The sequence below is a fragment of the Dama dama genome, chromosome X (assembly GCF_033118175.1).
Source record: "Dama dama isolate Ldn47 chromosome X, ASM3311817v1, whole genome shotgun sequence".
Lineage (NCBI taxonomy): Eukaryota > Metazoa > Chordata > Mammalia > Artiodactyla > Cervidae > Dama > Dama dama.
In genome coordinates, this window is record NC_083714.1 from 120,820,453 (window position 1) to 120,839,786 (window position 19,334).

Below are 19,334 nucleotides of genomic sequence, written 5' to 3' on the forward strand. Positions count from 1 at the left end.
AATTTGTCTCGAAGGACAGTAGTTTGCCTATTGATTTTAAGAAAGCATTAAGAGTTCTGTTTCTTTGATTTTCTTTAGAATTAGCTTTTTTCCCACCAATAACAATGGGAATTAAAAAACTTTTCAGCTCAATAATTTTCAAAACCCACTTTCTTTTTAGTCTTGTTATCCTCTAAATAATTATTTAGCTTATGAATAAGGCTTCCCTGGTGTCTCAAAGCCTGGAGAAGGAAACAGCAACCCACTCCGGTATTCTTGCCTAGAAAATCCCATGGACGATGCAGGAGACTGCTTGCAGTGCAGGAAAATTTTTTTTCCTGAAAAATGGCTGCATTGTTATTTTGGTTGTAAAATATATATACATATATATATATGTATATATATATACACACATACACATATATACACACAGGCTAACTTACATATGTCGGCTTTAATTGTGACACATTATCTAGAGCTGGGTGACTTCCTTGTTGGCTCAGTGGTAAAGAATTTGCCGAGTGGATATGTGTGTGTGTGTGTGTGTGTATTTGTTATTGTTGTTCAGTTGTGTCCAACTGTTTGCGACCCCATGGACTGCAGCACGCCAGGCTTCCCTGTGCTTCACTGTCTCCCAGAGGTTGCTCAAATTCATGTCCACTGAGTCAGTGATGCCATCCAATCATCTCGTTCTCTGTTGTCCCCTTCTCCTCCCGCCCTCAGTCTTTCCCAGTATCAGGGTCTTTTGCAGTGAGTCAGTTCTTCGTATCAGGTGGCCTAAGTATTGGAGCTTCAGTTTCAGCATCAGTGCTTCCAATGAGTATTCAGTACTGATTTCCTTTAGGATGGACTGGTTTGATCTCCTTGCAGTCCGAGGGACTCTCAAGAGTCTTCTCCAACACCACAGTTCAAAAGCAGCAATTTTTCGGTGCTCAGCCTTCTTTATGGTCCAACTCTCACACCCACACATGACTACTGGAAAAACCATAGCTTTGACTAGATGGATCTTTGTGGGCAAAGTAATGTCTCTGCTTTTTAATACACTGTCTAGTTTTCTCATAACTTTCCTTCCAAGGGCTAAGCGTCTTGTAATTTCATGGCTGCATTCACCATCTGCAGTGATTTGGGAGCCCAAGAAAATAAAGTCTGTCACTGTTTCCATTGTTTCCCCATTTATTGCCATGAAGTGATGGGACCGGATGGCCTGGTCTTAGTTTTTGATTGTTGAGTTTTAAGCCAGTTTTTCCACTCTCCTCTTTCACCTTCATCAAGAGGTTCTTTAGTTCCTCTTTGCTTTCTACCATAAGGGTAGTGTTGTCAACAAATCTGAGGTTATTGGTATTTCTCCCGGAAAACTCAATTCCAGCTTGTGCTTCATCCAGCCTGGCATTTCACATGTATTCTGCACATAAGTTAAATAAGCAGGGTGACAATATACAGCCTGGACATACTCCTTTCCCAATTTGGAACCAGTCATTTTTGCAGGTCTGGTTCTAACTGTTGCTTCTTGACCTGCATACAGATTTCTCAGGAGATGGGTAATGTGTTCTGGTTCCCATGTCTTAAAGAATTTTCCAAAGTTTGTTATGATCCACACAGTCAAAGGCTTTGGCATAGTCAATAAAGCAGAAGTAGATGTTTTTTTCTGGAACTCTCTTGCTTTTTCTATGATCCAATGGATATTGGCAATTTGATCTCTGGTTCCCCTGCCTTTTCTAAATCCAGCTTGAACATCTGGAAGTTCTTGGTTCATGTAGTGTTGAAGCCTAGCTTGGAGAATTTTAAGAATTACTTTGCTAGCTTGTTAGATGAGTGCAATTTTGTGGTAGTTTGAACATTCTTTGGCATTGCCCTTCTTTGGGATTGGAATGAAAACTGACCTTTTCCAGTCCTGTGGCCAGAGCTGAGTTTTCCAAGTTTGCTAGCATATTGAGTATAGCACTTTGACAGCATCATCTTTTAGGATTTGAAATAGCTCAGCTGGAATTCCATCATCCCCACTAGTTTTGTTCATAGTGATGCTTCCTAAAGCCCACTTAATTTCGCATTCCAGGAATTCTGGCTCTAGGTGAGTGATCACACCATCGTGGTTATCTGGGTCATTAAGATCTCTTTTGTATAGTTCTTCTGTGTATTCTTGTCACCTCTTCTTAATATCTTCTGCTTCTGTTAGGTCCATACCATTTCTGTCCTCTATTGAGCCCATCTCTGCATGAAATGTTCCCTTGGTATCTCTAATTTTCTTGAAGAAATCTCTAGTCTTTCCCATTCTATTATTTTCCTTTATTTCTTTGCATTGTTTACTTAGGAAGGCATTCTTATCTCTCCTTGCTATTCTTTGGAGCTCTACATTCAGATGGGTATATCTTTCCTTTCTCCTTTGTCTTTCACTTCTCTTCTTTTCTCAGCTATTTGTAAGCCTTCTTCAGACAAGCGTTTTACCTTTTTGCATTTCTTCTTCTTTGGGATGGTTTTGATCCCTACCTCCTATATAATGTTACAGACCTCTGTCCATAGTTCTTCAGGCTCTGTCTATCAGATCTAACCCCTTGAATCTGTTTGTTTACATATATATAATGGGTGAAGGAGCTTCCCTGTTGATGCAGTACTAAAGAATCTGCCTCCACCCAGGAGATGTGGCTTTGATCCCTGGGTCAGCAAGATACCCTGGAGAAGGAAATGGCAACCCACTCCAGTATTTTTACTTGGAAAATCTCATGGACAGAGGAGCCTGGGGGGCTACAGTCCATGGTGTCACAAGATTCAGACATGACTTAGCGACTAAACCACCACCACAAAATAAAAAGTTATCTGCCATGTAATATGGTCACATAATTTCATCAGCATGTTTCACTTGCAATTTTATATATAAATTTGATCCCATCACCTTACACAAACCAACTTCTACTGACTTAATTTGTTTGAATAGTGCCACCTAATTACCCAAGCATTAGTAAACCAACAACTCACTATAGTCTAAAGTTTAAAACATCTGGTGATGCAGGTGATATCTCTCTTATGTGGTAAATTATTGCAAAAAATGTTAATGCTGGAAAAAAGCTTGAAAGCATCATGGCATGATGGAAAAGCATCAGAATAGCACACTTCTGGATTTAATTCCCAGTCTAGCTACTTGGTTGTTTTTTCTTACCATTCACAAACCAAAAGACCTAGCAGTTTTAATTATTTTTTAAAACACAACAGCTACAGTAATGTTTCTCAAAGTATGAACATATGAGTACATGCATACACATACGCACACATATAAAAACACATTTTTGCCTGAGCTAGTGGCAAAAGAGGGTACAGTTATGTGGTCCTTGCCATCAAGGAGCCCATGTCTGGTGAAGGAGAAAGGTGAGTGTATCCATTTCCCATTGCTGCTGTAATAAGTTGCTGTAAATTTAATGGCTTGAAACAGCACACATATATTGTGGTTCTGAGTATCAAAAGTTCAATGTCAGGCTCAGTGGGCTAAAATCAAGGTATGGACAGGGCTGTGTCCTTTCTGGAGGCTTTAGGAGGAAATTTATTGCCTTCATGGGAAATAGATGGGGAAACAGTGGAAACAGTGTCGGCCTTTATTTTTGGGGGCTCCAAAATCACTGCAGATATTGATTGCAGCCTGAAATCAAAAGACGCTTACTCCTTGGAAGGAAAGTTATGACCAACCTAGATAGCATATTAAAAAGCAGAGACATTACTTTGCCAACCAAGGTCCGTCTTGTCAAGGTTATGGTTTTTCCAGTGGTCATGTATGGATGTGAGAGTTGGACTGTGAAGAAAACTAAGCACCAAAAAATCGATGCTTTTGAACTGTGGTGTTGGAGAAGACTCTTGAGAGTCCCTTGGACTGCAAGGAGATTCAACCAGTCCATCCTAAAGGAGATCAGTCCTGGGTGTTCACTGGAAGGACTGATGCTGAAGCTGAAACTCCAATGCTTTGGCCACCTCATGTGAAGAGCTGACTCATTGGAAAAGACCCTGATGCTGGGAGGGATTGGGGGCAGGAGGAGAAGGGGACGACAGAGGATGAGCTGGTTGGATGGCATCACTGACTCGATGAACATGAGTTTGAGTAAAGTCTGGGAGTTGGTGATGAACAGGGAGGCCTGGCGTGCTGCGATTCATGGGGTCACAAGGAGTCGGACACAGCTGAGCGACTGAACTGAACTGAACTGAACTTTTAGTTTTGGGAAACTACAATCTTGGTTCATGTTTCCATCTTCATCTTTAAAGCCAGGAGTGTAGCACCTCCCAATTTCTCTCTTATACTCCTGCCTCTATCTTAATAAGGATCTTTGATCATATTGTGCCCATTTGGATAACCCAGGATCATCTCCTTATCTTGATATCCTTAACTTAATCACATCTACAAATTCCTTTTTGCCATGTAAGGCACCATATTGACAGCTTCCAGGGATGGGGCCTGAAATCTTGAAGGGTCATTGTTTAACCTGTCAGAGTAAGTAATAAAACAGTGCAGTGAGCATGACAGTAGAAAGAGAGGAAAAGCAACACAGACTGGGAAAAGGAATTATGATTTGTTCTTGGGATATGAGTTATCTGACTACACCTGGAATACGTAGAATTTAGGCACCTAATAAAAGATGGAGGAAGAGTTCCTGACAAAATGAAGCAGCGTGTTCAGTTAACTGAAAGTTGTTCAATATTGGAGAGATAAAAGATGTGTCTGGAGATTAAGAAAAGAGGTGATTGGAGAAGTAGTCTGAGAGCAGATCAGAAATGAGTTGGATGCCATGCTTTGGAATATGAATTATAATCTAACTATGATTGGATTAACATAATGACAATGTGGAACTATTATTGGTACTTCAAGAGGAGGGAGATAAAATAATATATTTTTTTAAACATCACTTTGAGTAGAAGAAGGAGGTGAGAAGAATATTGGTACCACTGGGGAGAATGGGTTAGAGTAGGGTGAGACTGAAGTAGATACCAGAAAGAGCTAATGTAGTAGTCAAAGAGGCAGTGGTAAGATCTGAACTAGGAGAGTGTTGATGTGGGCCAAAGAGCAAAGCTAGATTCAGGAAATGTCAGCCAGATAATAATGTTGAAGTCTTTAGATTTAGTCAGATGCTTTTAAAGTCATTATTATTTGTCATATTGAAGAGAGAAATTTCTGAGAAACACACATTTTCAATAGAAATCTAATTAAGAAAGGACAAAATAGCACATCTGGATAGCATAGTTGAATTGTAAACAGATAAAGATGTTTGGCAAACCACACACTTGAAATGTACCCCTAAAAGGAGCAAGAAAAATGGCATTATGTAAAACAAAAATGGGATGTACTTGGCTATTTACAAATGAATAAAGATGACATTTTCCATTTGATCATTACGTCAACTTGGTCGAGCAAATCAGAAATTAAAAGCACAAGTTTTCTTTCTTTAAAGATGACAACATCTTGGTCTGAAAGTTCTCCACTGGAGGGGCTATTTAAACTGTCAACTGTAGAAAACAATTTGTGGAAGTTCAGGTTTAGGGAGGCTATAAAGATACCATTACATTGAGTTTATTGTTCATAGTTTGTTTTATGTACTGTAAGGGCACATTGTTAGTATTATCATGAGTTGTTTTGTAACTTAAAATTTCTCTAGAGGGGGATGTGATTTAATGTTCTCAAGAGTAACATCATAAAACCACATTTGGTAGTAATTTTTTATTTTTAACAATAGCAGACTTCATACGCCAGTGCTCATAGAGCAGACCATAAAAATGCAGTCTTAGTGGAAATATTCTTTTCCTGAAGAGCTACTTAGAGATATTCTTCAACCATGGGAATTGTTCGTGGGCTTGTGTTCAAACATATCACCATGATGAATTGTGTCGAGGGAAATCAGCACCCCAATAATGTGTGAAAATGGGTCTCTGATTCCAGAATCACATAAAAACCTTGAAGAAGTGGATGGCTGAAGTTGATGTTTTCTTGAAAGAGGAATGGCCTGCCCTTGGAGATTCAGAAATTCTTAAAAAACAGCTCAAGCAGTGCAGGGTAAGATTTTTATATGACATTTCTTTATATGAAGACTTTGATATGGAAACTATTATTTAATGATATCAATGGTCCTGAACCAGGGGTGGTTTTGTCCCTCTAGGGGACATTTAGTAATGTCTGGAGACATTTTCATTTGTCTCAACTTGAGGTGGGGTAGATGCTGTTGGCTTCTAGTGGATAGAAGCCAGGGGCATATCGTAATATCCTACAATGCAAAGAACAGCACCGCACAACAAAGAATTACCCCGTCCAAAAGGACAGTAGTGCCAAGGTTGAGAAACTGGGCTAAATAAGAGAGAAATAGACAAAATATTGTCTTTTATTCAACACTCACTTTACAATATTATTTTGATATAGCATGCAGTTTAAGCTAAAGATAAATGATTTTTTTTGAGTTACTTGTTATATCTTATTACAGAGTGTCAATAAAACTATGTTGCTCTTTCCATGTATGTCACACTGTAGTATAATATAAGACATGTATTTTGAAATAATATTTATTATGCCATTGTCATGCAGTGGGAGGAGAAAAATCTAGCTCTTTCAAGAACTTTCTTTGTGAATAAAAGCTTTAAAAGCAAATCCATTTTATCAATAACCTTCACAGCATCTTGCTATAAACTGCTGCAGCATACTATGTTGGAAATCAAACCTCCTTCGAAAATAGTAATTTATAAATCTCATCATTGTTGCACTGTTTTTGAACATGAAGTATTCAGTTTATTTGCTTTTGTAGCTAATCTAAGTAGACTATAGATATATAATTCCCCATTTCATTCATACCATAAAAAGGAACATTTTTTGCAGATTTTATTTCAGGTTTTAAAGGGAAAAATTCATGTGTAGTGTCATGATTCCTAATTATATGTTTCTTTGTAGCTATGTTGCATTTCTAATTGTTGTGGTAATTTTTTCTGCTAACTTAAATTGAGTTGTTTCCTTAGCTTTTAGTCAGTGATATTCAGACAATCCAGCCCAGTCTAAACAGTGTCAATGAAGGTGGACAGAAAATAAAAACTGAAGCAGAACCAGAGTTTGCTTCTAGACTGGAGACAGAGCTCAGAGAACTGAACACTCAATGGGATTACATATGTCGACAGGTATGTCCCATCTCTTTTATGTTGGCTTGCTCCATTTTAATTATGATTTCTTAATGTCTCCCTTCACCATGGACCTTTTAAAAAGTTCAGTCTCTGTGTTGATGCTTTAAAGTATGGTTAAGTAAAACTAGCCTTTGTCTAGCATATAAAATGTTTTCATAGTATATATTTAAGTAGTGTATATTCATCTTATTGGAAGTCCTAAAATGGTCTTGTTGAATACAGCTGTCATTCTGAATAATAAAGCCCTTTTCTTAGGCATTATTTTTCTTGAATCTTTTCTCCAAAAGACTGCATAACTTAATACATGTAATTGGATCAACAAAGATAGTTTACAATTCTATACTTGATACAGAAATAAAATGAATGAGTAATACATGCATATGTACAAATATAAATATGTTTCTCTTTTGATTGTAAGATTGATGAGTTTGGCTTCTTCAAACATCTCTTTCAATAGGTGGATTAAGATTGGGAAATAGTTGAGAACAGCATAGTAGAAAAAAATATAAGATAAATGTACATTCATATCTGAGTTCCTCATTTTTATATGGAAGAGTGTTTTATAGATATTTATTTCCAATTTCAAGATTAAATTGCAGAATAGTAAATATTACATACAAGTAGCATATATCAAATACTTCTGGTTCAAAAGTGAAATTTTGACCTAAAGCAATGATTACTTTTTAATACACCAATACCTTTTTTGAAGTTAATGAGAGGTTTCATTTTATGTGTATTAGAGCCAGTCAGTCTTTCGTTATTTCTAAGTAACCTTTCAAAGTTGAAAAGAAATCATGCCAAAAGGCAAAAACTAAATTTGAAAAAGAAAGAAATTGAGCCGAGGAAAAGTCAAGGCAAGTCACCCAGCTAATACCATCACTGACAAATGCTCAACTGTTCTATTAACTCACGGATGAGATAGCCCGGGGTCAGCTAGCTTGCATTCTTCTTCTGGATTAAGTCGGTTCTAGAAGGGATGTTAAGGAAAAAAAATAATATTACTTAGAGAATAGATTATATCATTGATGTTTTCCTGGAAGGCCAGTATGAAAAGGATTTGTTTGTTGAATGTTTTTAATGGATGAATAGAAAGAGCAGCACCAATTTATTTAGAGCAAGGGAGGAAACAATAGCAAAAAAAAATCTTTGTGCGAAAATGGATGGGAAAGAAGAGTCATTAATTTTCTTATAAAGCACAGTGAGGATTTACTATTCATACCAAGTACAATGGGGAGCTATTAGACGTTTAGGTATAGGAGTGACATCATGTAAATATTTGCTATATATTCCTCTTATATGAAAAGACTGAAGGGGCACGAGTTGAAGCATGTAGGAATTAAAGTTTTCAGGTAGGAAATGATACTGGCAAATAACAGGGGGAATATTAGTGGAGATTGAGAGACACAAAGAAATTTGAAATGTATAATCCTCTTGTGACTCTGTGTTTGATTGACTGTCCAAACCTCTTCCAATAATTTTCCAAGTTCTTCCACAGAGACAGATGTGATTTGAATTGTTGTTGCTATGATTCATTACTGTTTATTGTTTTTATGTACATTTTCCCATTATACAGTAAGTTGCATGAGGGAAGGGGGTGTGTTATTCTAGGCAACCTGAACCAAAGTGCTTGTGTCAGTCAAACTTTGTAGAGACTCTGTACTTCTGGCCATCTCCAGCAAGCTTATCCCACTCAATGTGATCATTTATTTTTCTTGTTTCTTCTAACCAGTTAGGCAAGTTCTTCCTTGTTGCATTTTTGATCAGGGCTTTCACACTCACTTCCACAATCATTACTCTTACTGCTAACAACACATTCCTTTCTTGATTTTATGTTTTATTAGACCCCGTTAGAAATGGCAGTACTTGATGAAAGATAAGGCTTGTGGAAAGTTCAGGGTGACAGGGAGGGAGGGATCAAAGCATAGTCAGAGTTTTCTGTTTTGAGCAACACTGTTGGACACCACACCGTCTATGAAAGAAGGAAAAACTGTGCGCTGAGGGAGAAACATAATTGACCAGCTTGGTAGAATGATCAGTGCTTCTACTTTGGTCATGTTTATTTTGGAGGCGTATACAGTCAAAATGCATCTGGAATCCAAGTGGGGTGTTTAAACTGAGCATATAAACTATATGCAGAGAAATAAAGATAACATCTGTGTAACTCCTATCTGACAATGAAAGAATTTGTCAGACCCACCCTCCCTCTGAATTTTTTGCTAAATTAGATGAAATAAGAACTCTTATGGATGGGGAAGACTTCCTTGTGGATGGAGAGGCAAACAATGTGTAAGGGAAGAGGCTCTGGACCAGGTTGCCTGGGTTTAGATCTTGCCCCCACCATAAGCTACCTCTGTGAGCCTGGAAAAGTCGCTTTATCTCTGCACTTCAGTTTCCCAGTCTTTACAGTGTGATGATATTACTACTTACTTTATAAGAATTTTAACATTCTTCTATAGTTAAATGAATTTGTGTGTATAAGGTGTGTAGTTCTATATCTAGCACAGAGTAACCACTATGTACATACTTGTTCAATAAAATAAATGAGAGATGAAATAGACATAAAGCTGCATATGTAAAATTATAAAATATGTGTAATTTCTAAATAATGTATAGATATATATTTTAATTATTGGTGACTATAAACATAGAGTTACCAAGAAACACTGGATTGAGTGGCAAGGCAGGTGCCATTCTGGCACCTTGCAGATCATTATCTTTCTCTGATTCAGTACATCTTTTGGGTTCAGTCACCCACAGACCCCTGGGTCACTCTGCCTCATTCCTTACATATTTTAACACCTAACTCACTGTTATTCCTGTCCTAATTCTGGGTGATTTCAGTATCTTCTTGGATGGTTCTTCCCATTCCTGAGCCTTCGATTACTTAATATCCACTCCAATGATTTTCATCTTCTACCCTGCCTCAGCTACGCACTCCCAGCTTCATAACCTAGACAATGTCTCTAGCAGTAACGTCTTTATAATTTTACCCTTGAGAATCCTGCCCTGCAGCCTCCAGCATACACACAATACAGCCGCTGTGGAGCCTGTATGGAGATTCCTCAGAATTAAAATAGAGCTGCCCGAGGGTCTAGCACTCCCACTTCTGGGTATATTTCCAAAGGAAACAAAATCAGAATTTCTCAAAGAGATGTCTGTACACCCAAATTCATTGCAACATTACTCACAATAGCCAAGATAAGGAGACAACCTAAGTGCTGGTCAGGGAGAAACACATAAAGAAGATTCTGTGTGTGTGTGTGTGTGTATACATATATACATACATATAGACAAAGGGGTATTATTCTGAGAAAGAAGGAAAGCCTGTGATTTGCAACAACCTGGATGAAACTTGAGGGTATTCTATTAGGTGAAATAAATCAGATAGAAAAAAACAAATACAGTCTTATCTCAGTCAAACATGAAATCTAAAAAAGTCAAACTCAAGAGAGTAGAATGGATATTACTATGGTTTAAAGAGTGAGGGAGATGAAGAGATTCTGGTTAAGTGGTACAGACTTCTCATTTATGATGAGGGAGTCCTTGGGATCTCAAGTTCCACGGACAGTGGAGCCTGGCAGGCGACAGTCCATGGGCCTGCAAAATCAGACACACCTGAGTGACCAAGCACATACATAGCCCATTTACAATATGACGACTATAGCTGACAATTCTGTATTATATAAAGTATTCTATAATTTCTTTATATATGAACCTTGCTAGGAGAGTAAATCTTTAATGTTTTCATAATAAAAAGAAAAATGATAATTTGTGTGATGATGAAGGCATTGACTAATCTTGTTGTAATCATTTCACAGTAGTTGTATATACCTTAAACAGCGTTTTAACTCAATTGTATCTTAACAAAGGTTGTGGGGGAGTGGAGTGGGGTCAGGCAGTGCTGAATGTTAGATTTACAAATTCTAGAACAGGAAACATGAAGAACTTTCTGTTTTATAAAGCAGTTGATGCAGTGTAATCTGCTGAAACTGCAGGGGTAGACTGGGCGATTTCAGGCTAGACAGTTGGCATTACTCAGGTAATAAAGGTGAAGGAGAAAGTATGATTTTATCCTCAACCTTTTCACAGAAATTGTTCTAAAATGTGAAACCACAAAAAATTCATCTCTTTCTGATCAGATGTAGAGCGGAATGTTAAATTTGGAAAAGACCTTGGAAATCATCTAGTCCAACTTTTAGGTTAATTAAGAAATGGAGATAAATGAAGTGATGTTTCCAGATTCACTTAGCTTGTTAGTGATTGATTCCAGGTATCCTGATTCCAAAACTGGTGCTCTTTCCATTGCACTCATTCTGTCACTTCAAAATGACTTCCTACTTTTCTTTCCTTTGAAAATCACTCCTGATCCCTTTCTTCTGGTTTCGTTTTATAGCATGCATTATATATATATATATAGTTTTTTGCTACAAGTCTTTGGCTAAGTTTTGTTAGTCATTCTAATATTATTGCCTCTGTGCCAACCGCCTCCAAAGATTATAGCAGAATATCCAAGTAGAAATTTAACAGCTTGTTTACTTGGCCTTATTATAGGTTCATTGACTATGCAAAATCATCTTTGTACTTTATCTAGTATAATTGTTAGATATGTGGTTCTAGCTGTGTTACAATGAAACATATACTTATATTTCAATAGGTCAAGTTCTACTTTCTCCTAGGAGAGTAAAGTTCTTTAAGTAGCTTTAATTTAACTACATTAGGCTTAAGGTAGTTGTAAAGTATAAGAAAAATTAACATGAACATGGTACTGCATATATTTCATATTTGGTAAAGTACCATGGAAATGTTGTTTTATTAAAACTATGCCTTTTATATTAAGACTTTAAATTACAGCTGTATTATTTAAAAGATGCATTCTACTTAATCCCAGAGAGAAGAATAACATCATTTGAGTAGAGTTATTTTTTAAGGTAAAAGAGATGCACTATGTATCGTTATTCTAATACTAAATTGAAATTTTCCCTCAGTGTGTTACAGCAGAGTACTTTGAATAAGCTATTAACATGCATGATCTCTTGGGTATTTTAAGTTTTGCTATCTTTCTAGTTAAAAAGTAATACATTCTGTTATAAAGTTAGTATTACAGAAATATATGAGACTTTATAAAGCAAGAGTCTCCTATCACACATGCTTTTTTACACCTTTTTTTAATGTAAAATTATATACTAGACAGTTTTCGCTTCAGCACAGATGCATCAGTGCTCCATGATATCCCATTCTGTGTGTGTACATGTGTGTCCCACAATTTATTTAACTAATCTTCCATGAAAGCACCTTTGGGTTCGTTTTCAATATGTTGCTATCTTCAAAGCTGAATTGAATAGTGTACATGCAACTATGTACACATCATTTTATATGTGGGAGAGTAGGCTCAAATTGATGACCATTAAGGCATTTAATGCATTTTGCCAGTTTACTGTCTAAAAGGTTTTACTGTGGTGTATATTTCCTTCAACAGGTATGAAACCTTTGTTTTCCCACATCCCTATTCAAACCTGGAATTCTAATTAGGCTTTTTTCTAATCTCATATTTGAAAATATACTAATTTAACTTCATTTGCTATTATCTAACTATAAATGATACTGAACATCTTTTCACATATATATGGCCTCATTTTCATTTTATTTCTGTGAATTACATGACTGTATTTTTTATTCATTTTCCTTTTTTATGAGAGTTTTCTATAGGTATATGATTATTAAGTTCCTGGGGTATTTGAAATTGTAAAACGGCATCAAAGAGTGCAAAGAATTTCTACTTCTATGTATGCCAATAAATTCAGTTTTCCAACTGAAACATATCATGAAAAAAATGTTTTTCTTTACTCTCCATTTGCAGAAATGAATTACCATATACAACAGCTAAATTGTGGTCTTAGGGGAATCTGTTCATTATGCCAAGTAAATGCTTATATCTTATTTTAACACTTATGTGAAATTAAGTGTATCTGATTGCTATGAGTTATTTTCCTCATTCATGCAAGCTATTTACTTCTAGCTTCATCTTTTCCAAGCTTTCTATTATTTACAGACTTGTCAATAATAGTATAATGATAATGTTTTATGACTTTCAATATTCATGCTTTACTTATTGGTTTGTTTTATGGAAGGTCTATGCCAGAAAGGAGGCCTTAAAGGCAGGCTTGGATAAAACTGTAAGCCTTCAGAAAGATTTGTCAGAGATGCATGAATGGATGACACAAGCCGAAGAAGAATACCTGGAGAGAGATTTTGAATATAAAACCCCAGATGAATTACAGACAGCAGTTGAAGAGATGAAGGTAAAAGAAACCAGATAAAACAAATTGTGATTCTGCACAGTCTGCTCTTTTCTTGGTTTAATAGTAGAGGTTGCTTTTTGATTAATTTAGCTTCAACTTTGATATGTATTGTATAGAATGCTTAAACTTTTTATTTATTAATTTTATGTATTGTGGTCAAAACATAAATATTGATAATCACAGTTTGGAACATTTTCCCCTTAAAATTATGTACTATTAAGAGATTAGACTCAGCTACTCATATCAGATGTTTCTAGCCGATGCAAATTCAAACTGGAAAAGTGTCAAAGTGTTGGTGAAATGACAGTTGAAAATGTCATCAATAGGCTTTGTTAATTTGGTGCTTTAAAGGGGTTTCTTACAATTTGGCAGTACTAAATATTTCAGCTGATGGTCTTTAATATGGATGAAAGACTGTGTTTACATGAGCTTCTCTTGAATCAGTAAGATAAAATAAATAACATTGATTTAGGACCAAGGAAACTGGTATATAGCTAGGACTTGCAGGTGAAGCCAGGTAATTGAATCTACACAATGGCATTGTAGTATGGCCCTGGGCAACTCAATAGTCAGTATAATCCTCTTATTTTTCATGTGTAAGTCATTTCACTTCATAACTTGAAAGTATGAACTGAAAAATAAAACTTGCATGTAAGTAAATTGCCTACCTCAGAGTGAGCACTCAATGATTTGCAGCTATAATGATAAATATCTTCATATAGTAGCAATAACACATTATTTAACATTAGCCTAGGTGAACTATTAATAGATATTTGTTTGGTTTGAAGCCTCGTGACAGAGCAAAATCATTTTAGAGCCAAGCACTTGGGTTTAAAACCTGCTTTGACCCCTTGCCAACTGTGTAACCTTGGGTAAGTTACATAAACCCATCCTTTGTTTGTGATCTGGATATCACAATACCTACTTTTCAGAATCATGTGAAAGATAAAACATGAAAGTCCTAATATAATACACAAAGTAGATGCCCCAAACTAGTTAATTATTATTATGATTTTTATTATCATTGCTGCAAGGTAAGAAATTAATTATATGTACTTTATTATATAGTTTATATGATTATTCAGTGAATATTGTAATTAAGAGCAGAATGTACTCACATGAAGTAAGTACAGATGTTTAACTGTATTTTACAGATATTTAAACTCAGATGTTTAAATATCAAAGGTATATTATGGCTTTAGTTACATGTAGAAAATAAAATTAAAATATAGAAGAGTGACTACATTTGGGAAACAGTAATAGTGTCTAGAGTATTAAAAGCTAGAAAATTATTCTCATCTAATAATATCATACCCCGTTTATCATGAAATATTCATAAATTCATGAATTCATTCACTTGTCAAGAAATATTGTATACTTACTGTGTCAAACACCCTTCTAGACATAGAATATAGTAGTGAGCAATACATAAAAACCCCCTGACTTCTTGGAATTTACATTCTCGTTGGTGTCGGGGAAGGCAAAGAATGGAGAAATAAACTCATTTGAGATCATGAGAAGTTGCCTAAAAATAAGCCAATGTTGTGAAATAAATCATAGAGTCTAGTTGGGAGTTGAGGGTGGTGAGATGCTGTTTTACAAAGGGTTGATTTGTGAGGAATTATATTTAAAATGAGATATAAATCATAAGAAAAAGCAACCTTAAAGAAGTATTATCGGGGCACATTCCAGTCAGAGGGAAGAGTTCCTGCAAAGACCCTAAGGCTATCTGGGAAGAGAATGAAGCCCACCTATCTGAAGAGAGTAAAACAGGACAAATGACCTGAGATGATTTGGAGAGGCGAAGTAGGTATCTGCCGACACAGCAGATTTGTGGGACATGGAGGGGTTTTCATTCTAAGTGAAATGGCAGAGCCGTCAGGAGGTCTATAATTATTTTAGGTTTGACCGTGGGGAGGTCACCATGAGGGAAGTTACATCATTACAGAATATGAGAGCTGGAGTGTATTTTGAAAGGAAACCTGTTTACACGTCTCTTTGATGGTCAGAGAACAGATATTCCTAGATAGGTCAAATAGTCTACTCCTAGTCATAGGCTTTATCTGACTATATTTCCCTCTATCCCTATTCCATTCTAAGCCACTCCCTCCTATGCCATCTCATTCCATTCCATACTGTCGTGTGAAGCCTGTGCCTGCCCATTGCCTTTGCCCTCACATCTCAGCCCTTCATGGCTGTTCTTACCATCGCTTCCTATGCTGCGTAGCCACGGCTTCAGGTCCCAAAGTAAAGAATTAGCAGTCAGCACACGTTCAGCTGTTCTGTTTTTCCCAGTTCCTCCGTTTGTCTCTGGCCCTCTTCCCTCATTCCTTGAACACTTTGCTTATCTGGCTAACTGTTCAGTCAGATCGCTTTTTCTTGTCCAGTCCAGGAGAGTAGACTGTCTCAAATTTAAAACTAATTTATAAAAAATCCCTGACATGAGTGGCCCAGCCCCTCAGTCCACATTGATTTGCATGTTTAAAAAACTGATCTAGCTACATCGGTGCATAAGGGCGTAAGAGTGAAAAGAGGAGCAGCTTAGGCAGCCTGGGCCAGTAGCAGCAAAGGGAGTTGGCGTTTTCTGGTCTTCTGTCTGCCAGTCAAGGTAATTGCTTTGGGTCTGTCTGCCTACACAAAAGGGAGTGATAGACCCTTGTCCAGGCCTTCACCTGTGTTCATGTTGAGAGCACATTTATCTTTATTGCTGGAAGAGAGTGATAAACCTACTTTGGCATCTCTCCTCAATATACTCAGCCAAAAAGTAGAGACTTTCTTCTGTTTCTTTACTTTCTGCTCCTGTATTTTACTTGATAATCCTGTTTTTGACTTTTTTCTCTGTGAACAATGTTTTTTATATTAGCATCAAAGAGCCAAGGGAAGTGTTTGATTAGAAACATCTTATTCCAGATGTCTTTAGGAGGCCTGCAGTAAGTCTGTATTGATTTTTTTTAATATCAATCCCTTTTTAAAAAATTCTGGAATTTCAGTTTTTCATTATTTTCTTTTTAATTTTTTTTTACGCCGTGTTAACTCCAGTCCTAGGTTTACCTGGACTTCAGTTCTGTTGCTCATTTGTGTCTAACTCTTTGTGACCCCATGGACTGCAGTACGCCAGGCTTCCCTGTCCATCACCAACTCCCAGAGCTTGCTCAAATTCATGTCCATCGAGTTGGTGATACCATGCAACCATCTCAACCTCTTTTGTCTGCTTCTCCTCCTACCTTCAATCTTTCCCAGCATTAGTTTTTTACAATTAATTCTTCACATCAAGTGGCCAAAGTATTGGAGCTTCAGCCTCAGCCTCAGTCCTTCCAATGAATATTCAGCACTGATTTCCTTTAGGATTGACTGGTTAGATTTCCTTGCAGACCAAGGGACTCTCAGGAGTCTTCTCCAATACCACAGTTCAAAAGCATCAATTCTTCAGCGCTCAGCCTTCTTTAAGGTCCAACTCTCATATCCATACATGACTAGTCAAACCACAGCTTTGACTAGACGGAACTTTGTTGACAAAGTAGTGTCTCTGCTTTTTAATATGCTGTCTAGGTTTGGTCATAGCTTTTCTTCCAAGGACCAAGTGTCTTTTAATGGCTGCAGTCACCATCTGCAGTGACTTTGGAGCCCATGAAAATAAAATGTTATTGTTTTCCCATCTATTTCCCATGAAGTGAAGGGACGAGATGCCATGATCTTAGCTTTTTGAATGCTGACTTTTAAGCCAGCTTTTTCACTCTCCACAGTTAGAACCAGACATGGGACAATGAACTGGTTCCAAATTGGGAAAGGAGTATGTCAAGGTTGTATACTGTCACCCTGCTTATTTAACTTATATGCAGAGTACATCATGCAAAATGCTAACTGTTGCTTCTTGACGAGTATATACAGATTTCTCAGGAGGCAGGTACGGTGGTCTGGTATTCCAGTCTCTTTAAAATACCTTCACTTAATATACATGCATTTGCTGTTCTCATTCTATGGAGGACAGGCTAGAGCAATGATTCTCGCAATGGAGTGAGCATCAGAATCACTTGGAAGGCTATTAAAACAGAGTTCTATGGCCAACCCCTAGGATTCCTGATTTAGTGAATCTAGGCTGGACCCTGAGAATTTTAATTTGTAAAAAGTTTCCAGGTCATGCCCAGGAGTAAATTTAGTGCTTCCAAGGAACCATACTTAAAGAACCACTGGTTCAAGATACTGGCAATGAAAGGTGTCTGAGCTTATATGGTTAGCTTCATAGAAATATGTAGAAGAGGGGACTTCCCTGGTGGTCCAGTGGTTAAGAATCTGCTTTACAGTGCAAGGGACCCAGGTTTGATCTTTTGTCTGTGAAAATGCCATATACCATGGAGCACCTAAGCCCATATAACACACTACTGAATCAGCACTCTAGAACCCATGAGCTGCAACTAGTGAGCGTGCACACTGTTTCTACTGAAGCCTGTGTGCCTAGAACCTGTTCTCCACAACAGGAGAAGCCATCACAATGAAAAGCCCACATGCTGCAACTAGAGAAAGCCCACGTGCAGCAATGAAGACCCACCACAGCCAAAAATAAGTAAATAAATCTTTAAAAAAATTATATGGAACAAAAGCTACCACTTGTGAGGAGGATTATGCCTAAACTATACCATTTAGTTTTCTGTCTTTAGAATGTAGAAATTATCAAACTCAAATCCAAATCCTACAACATATTTGAATACCCTCTTAATCATATAACCCATGGTTGCCCATGGTGTGTATTCTCCCTCATTACCAAAAGAAATAAACTCAGCTTGTTCAACTGTGGGAGTGTTGCTGTGGGTTACTATGAAGACTAACCTTGAGATGAGCTTTCAAGCCTAAGTACAATGGAGAAATTGCTCATGGTCTCCTTTTCTCATATCTTTCTTCTCTGAACCTTTTGAAATTATAAAACTGATTTTTAAAAGAGAAGACGTTTTGAATGTCTAAGTAGCAAGGGGAAATATTTCTCATTATGCTTTTTTAATAGTTGCATGGGTTGTTCATAACTTGTATGAAATGCAGTTTCATTCACTGGATGCACTGGATCATGTTTCTCCTCCTCATGGAGGATTTGAGATGGGCTTAAGACAAGCTGTGTGAAAGATGACATGCAACTCCCAGGAGGATTTACTTTAAACTCACTGAACCTCAGTTCTTGGATGTATAACATAAAGAAAACAAAACTCATTTCACACGATTTTGTTAAAGCTCCAGTGAGTTCACACATATAACATGTCATGGCACACAGCAGCACACACCAAGTGATTAATATTTATCAAAGTCTTTTTAATGCTAAAATTGCAATAGCCAAAATATGATTTGTGTCAAACAAATTCCATGCTCAGTGTCAAAAAACAGATTTATTTTAGAATTTTGAAATAAAATTTCAATTGATTAAAATCAGTGAAGGAAATCATTTAATAGTCAAGAGAGCTTGCATTTGCCATCATATTTTACACATTTTAAGGCAGTATGGGCCTAAATCCAAAGACAAAACAGGATCATGTTGAAAAGTAGAAAGGCATTTTATAGCTGACTTTGTCCATTTACCTGCGAGAACCTGAATTTCTTTACCTGAGTGCTTCTGAGTCCACCGAATCCCACTTTTTCCATCTGAGTCTGGCTTCACATACCAGGAAATTCACATTTCCCCAACAGTGTTCAACCAGTGATGGGAGATTGTGTGTGAATTTCTCAGTGCCCTCACCCTTGAGTGGGATAAACCTGAGCCGTGTGTTTCCTCCACTTCCCAGGTGGCTCAGTGGGAAAGAATCTGCCTACCAATGCAGGATGATGTGGATTTGATCTCTAGGTCGGGAAGATCCCTGCAGAAGGAAATGGAAACCCACTCCAGTATTCTTGCCAGGAAAATCCCATGGACAGAGGAGCCCAGCAGGCTATAATCCATGGGGTCGCAAAGAG

At 37.2% G+C, this 19,334-nt stretch overlaps 1 protein-coding gene across 1 annotated transcript in view; it reads left to right on the forward strand.

Moving 5' to 3' along the window:
* Positions 1-19,334, forward strand: part of DMD (dystrophin) — a 2,165,569-nt gene that overhangs the window by 770,870 nt on the left and 1,375,365 nt on the right. The window contains exons 23-25 of the mRNA XM_061137756.1: positions 5,885-5,998; positions 6,946-7,101; positions 13,233-13,403. Coding sequence (XP_060993739.1) covers positions 5,885-5,998; positions 6,946-7,101; positions 13,233-13,403 — 441 coding nt within the window. The remainder of the gene's footprint in view (positions 1-5,884; positions 5,999-6,945; positions 7,102-13,232; positions 13,404-19,334) is intronic.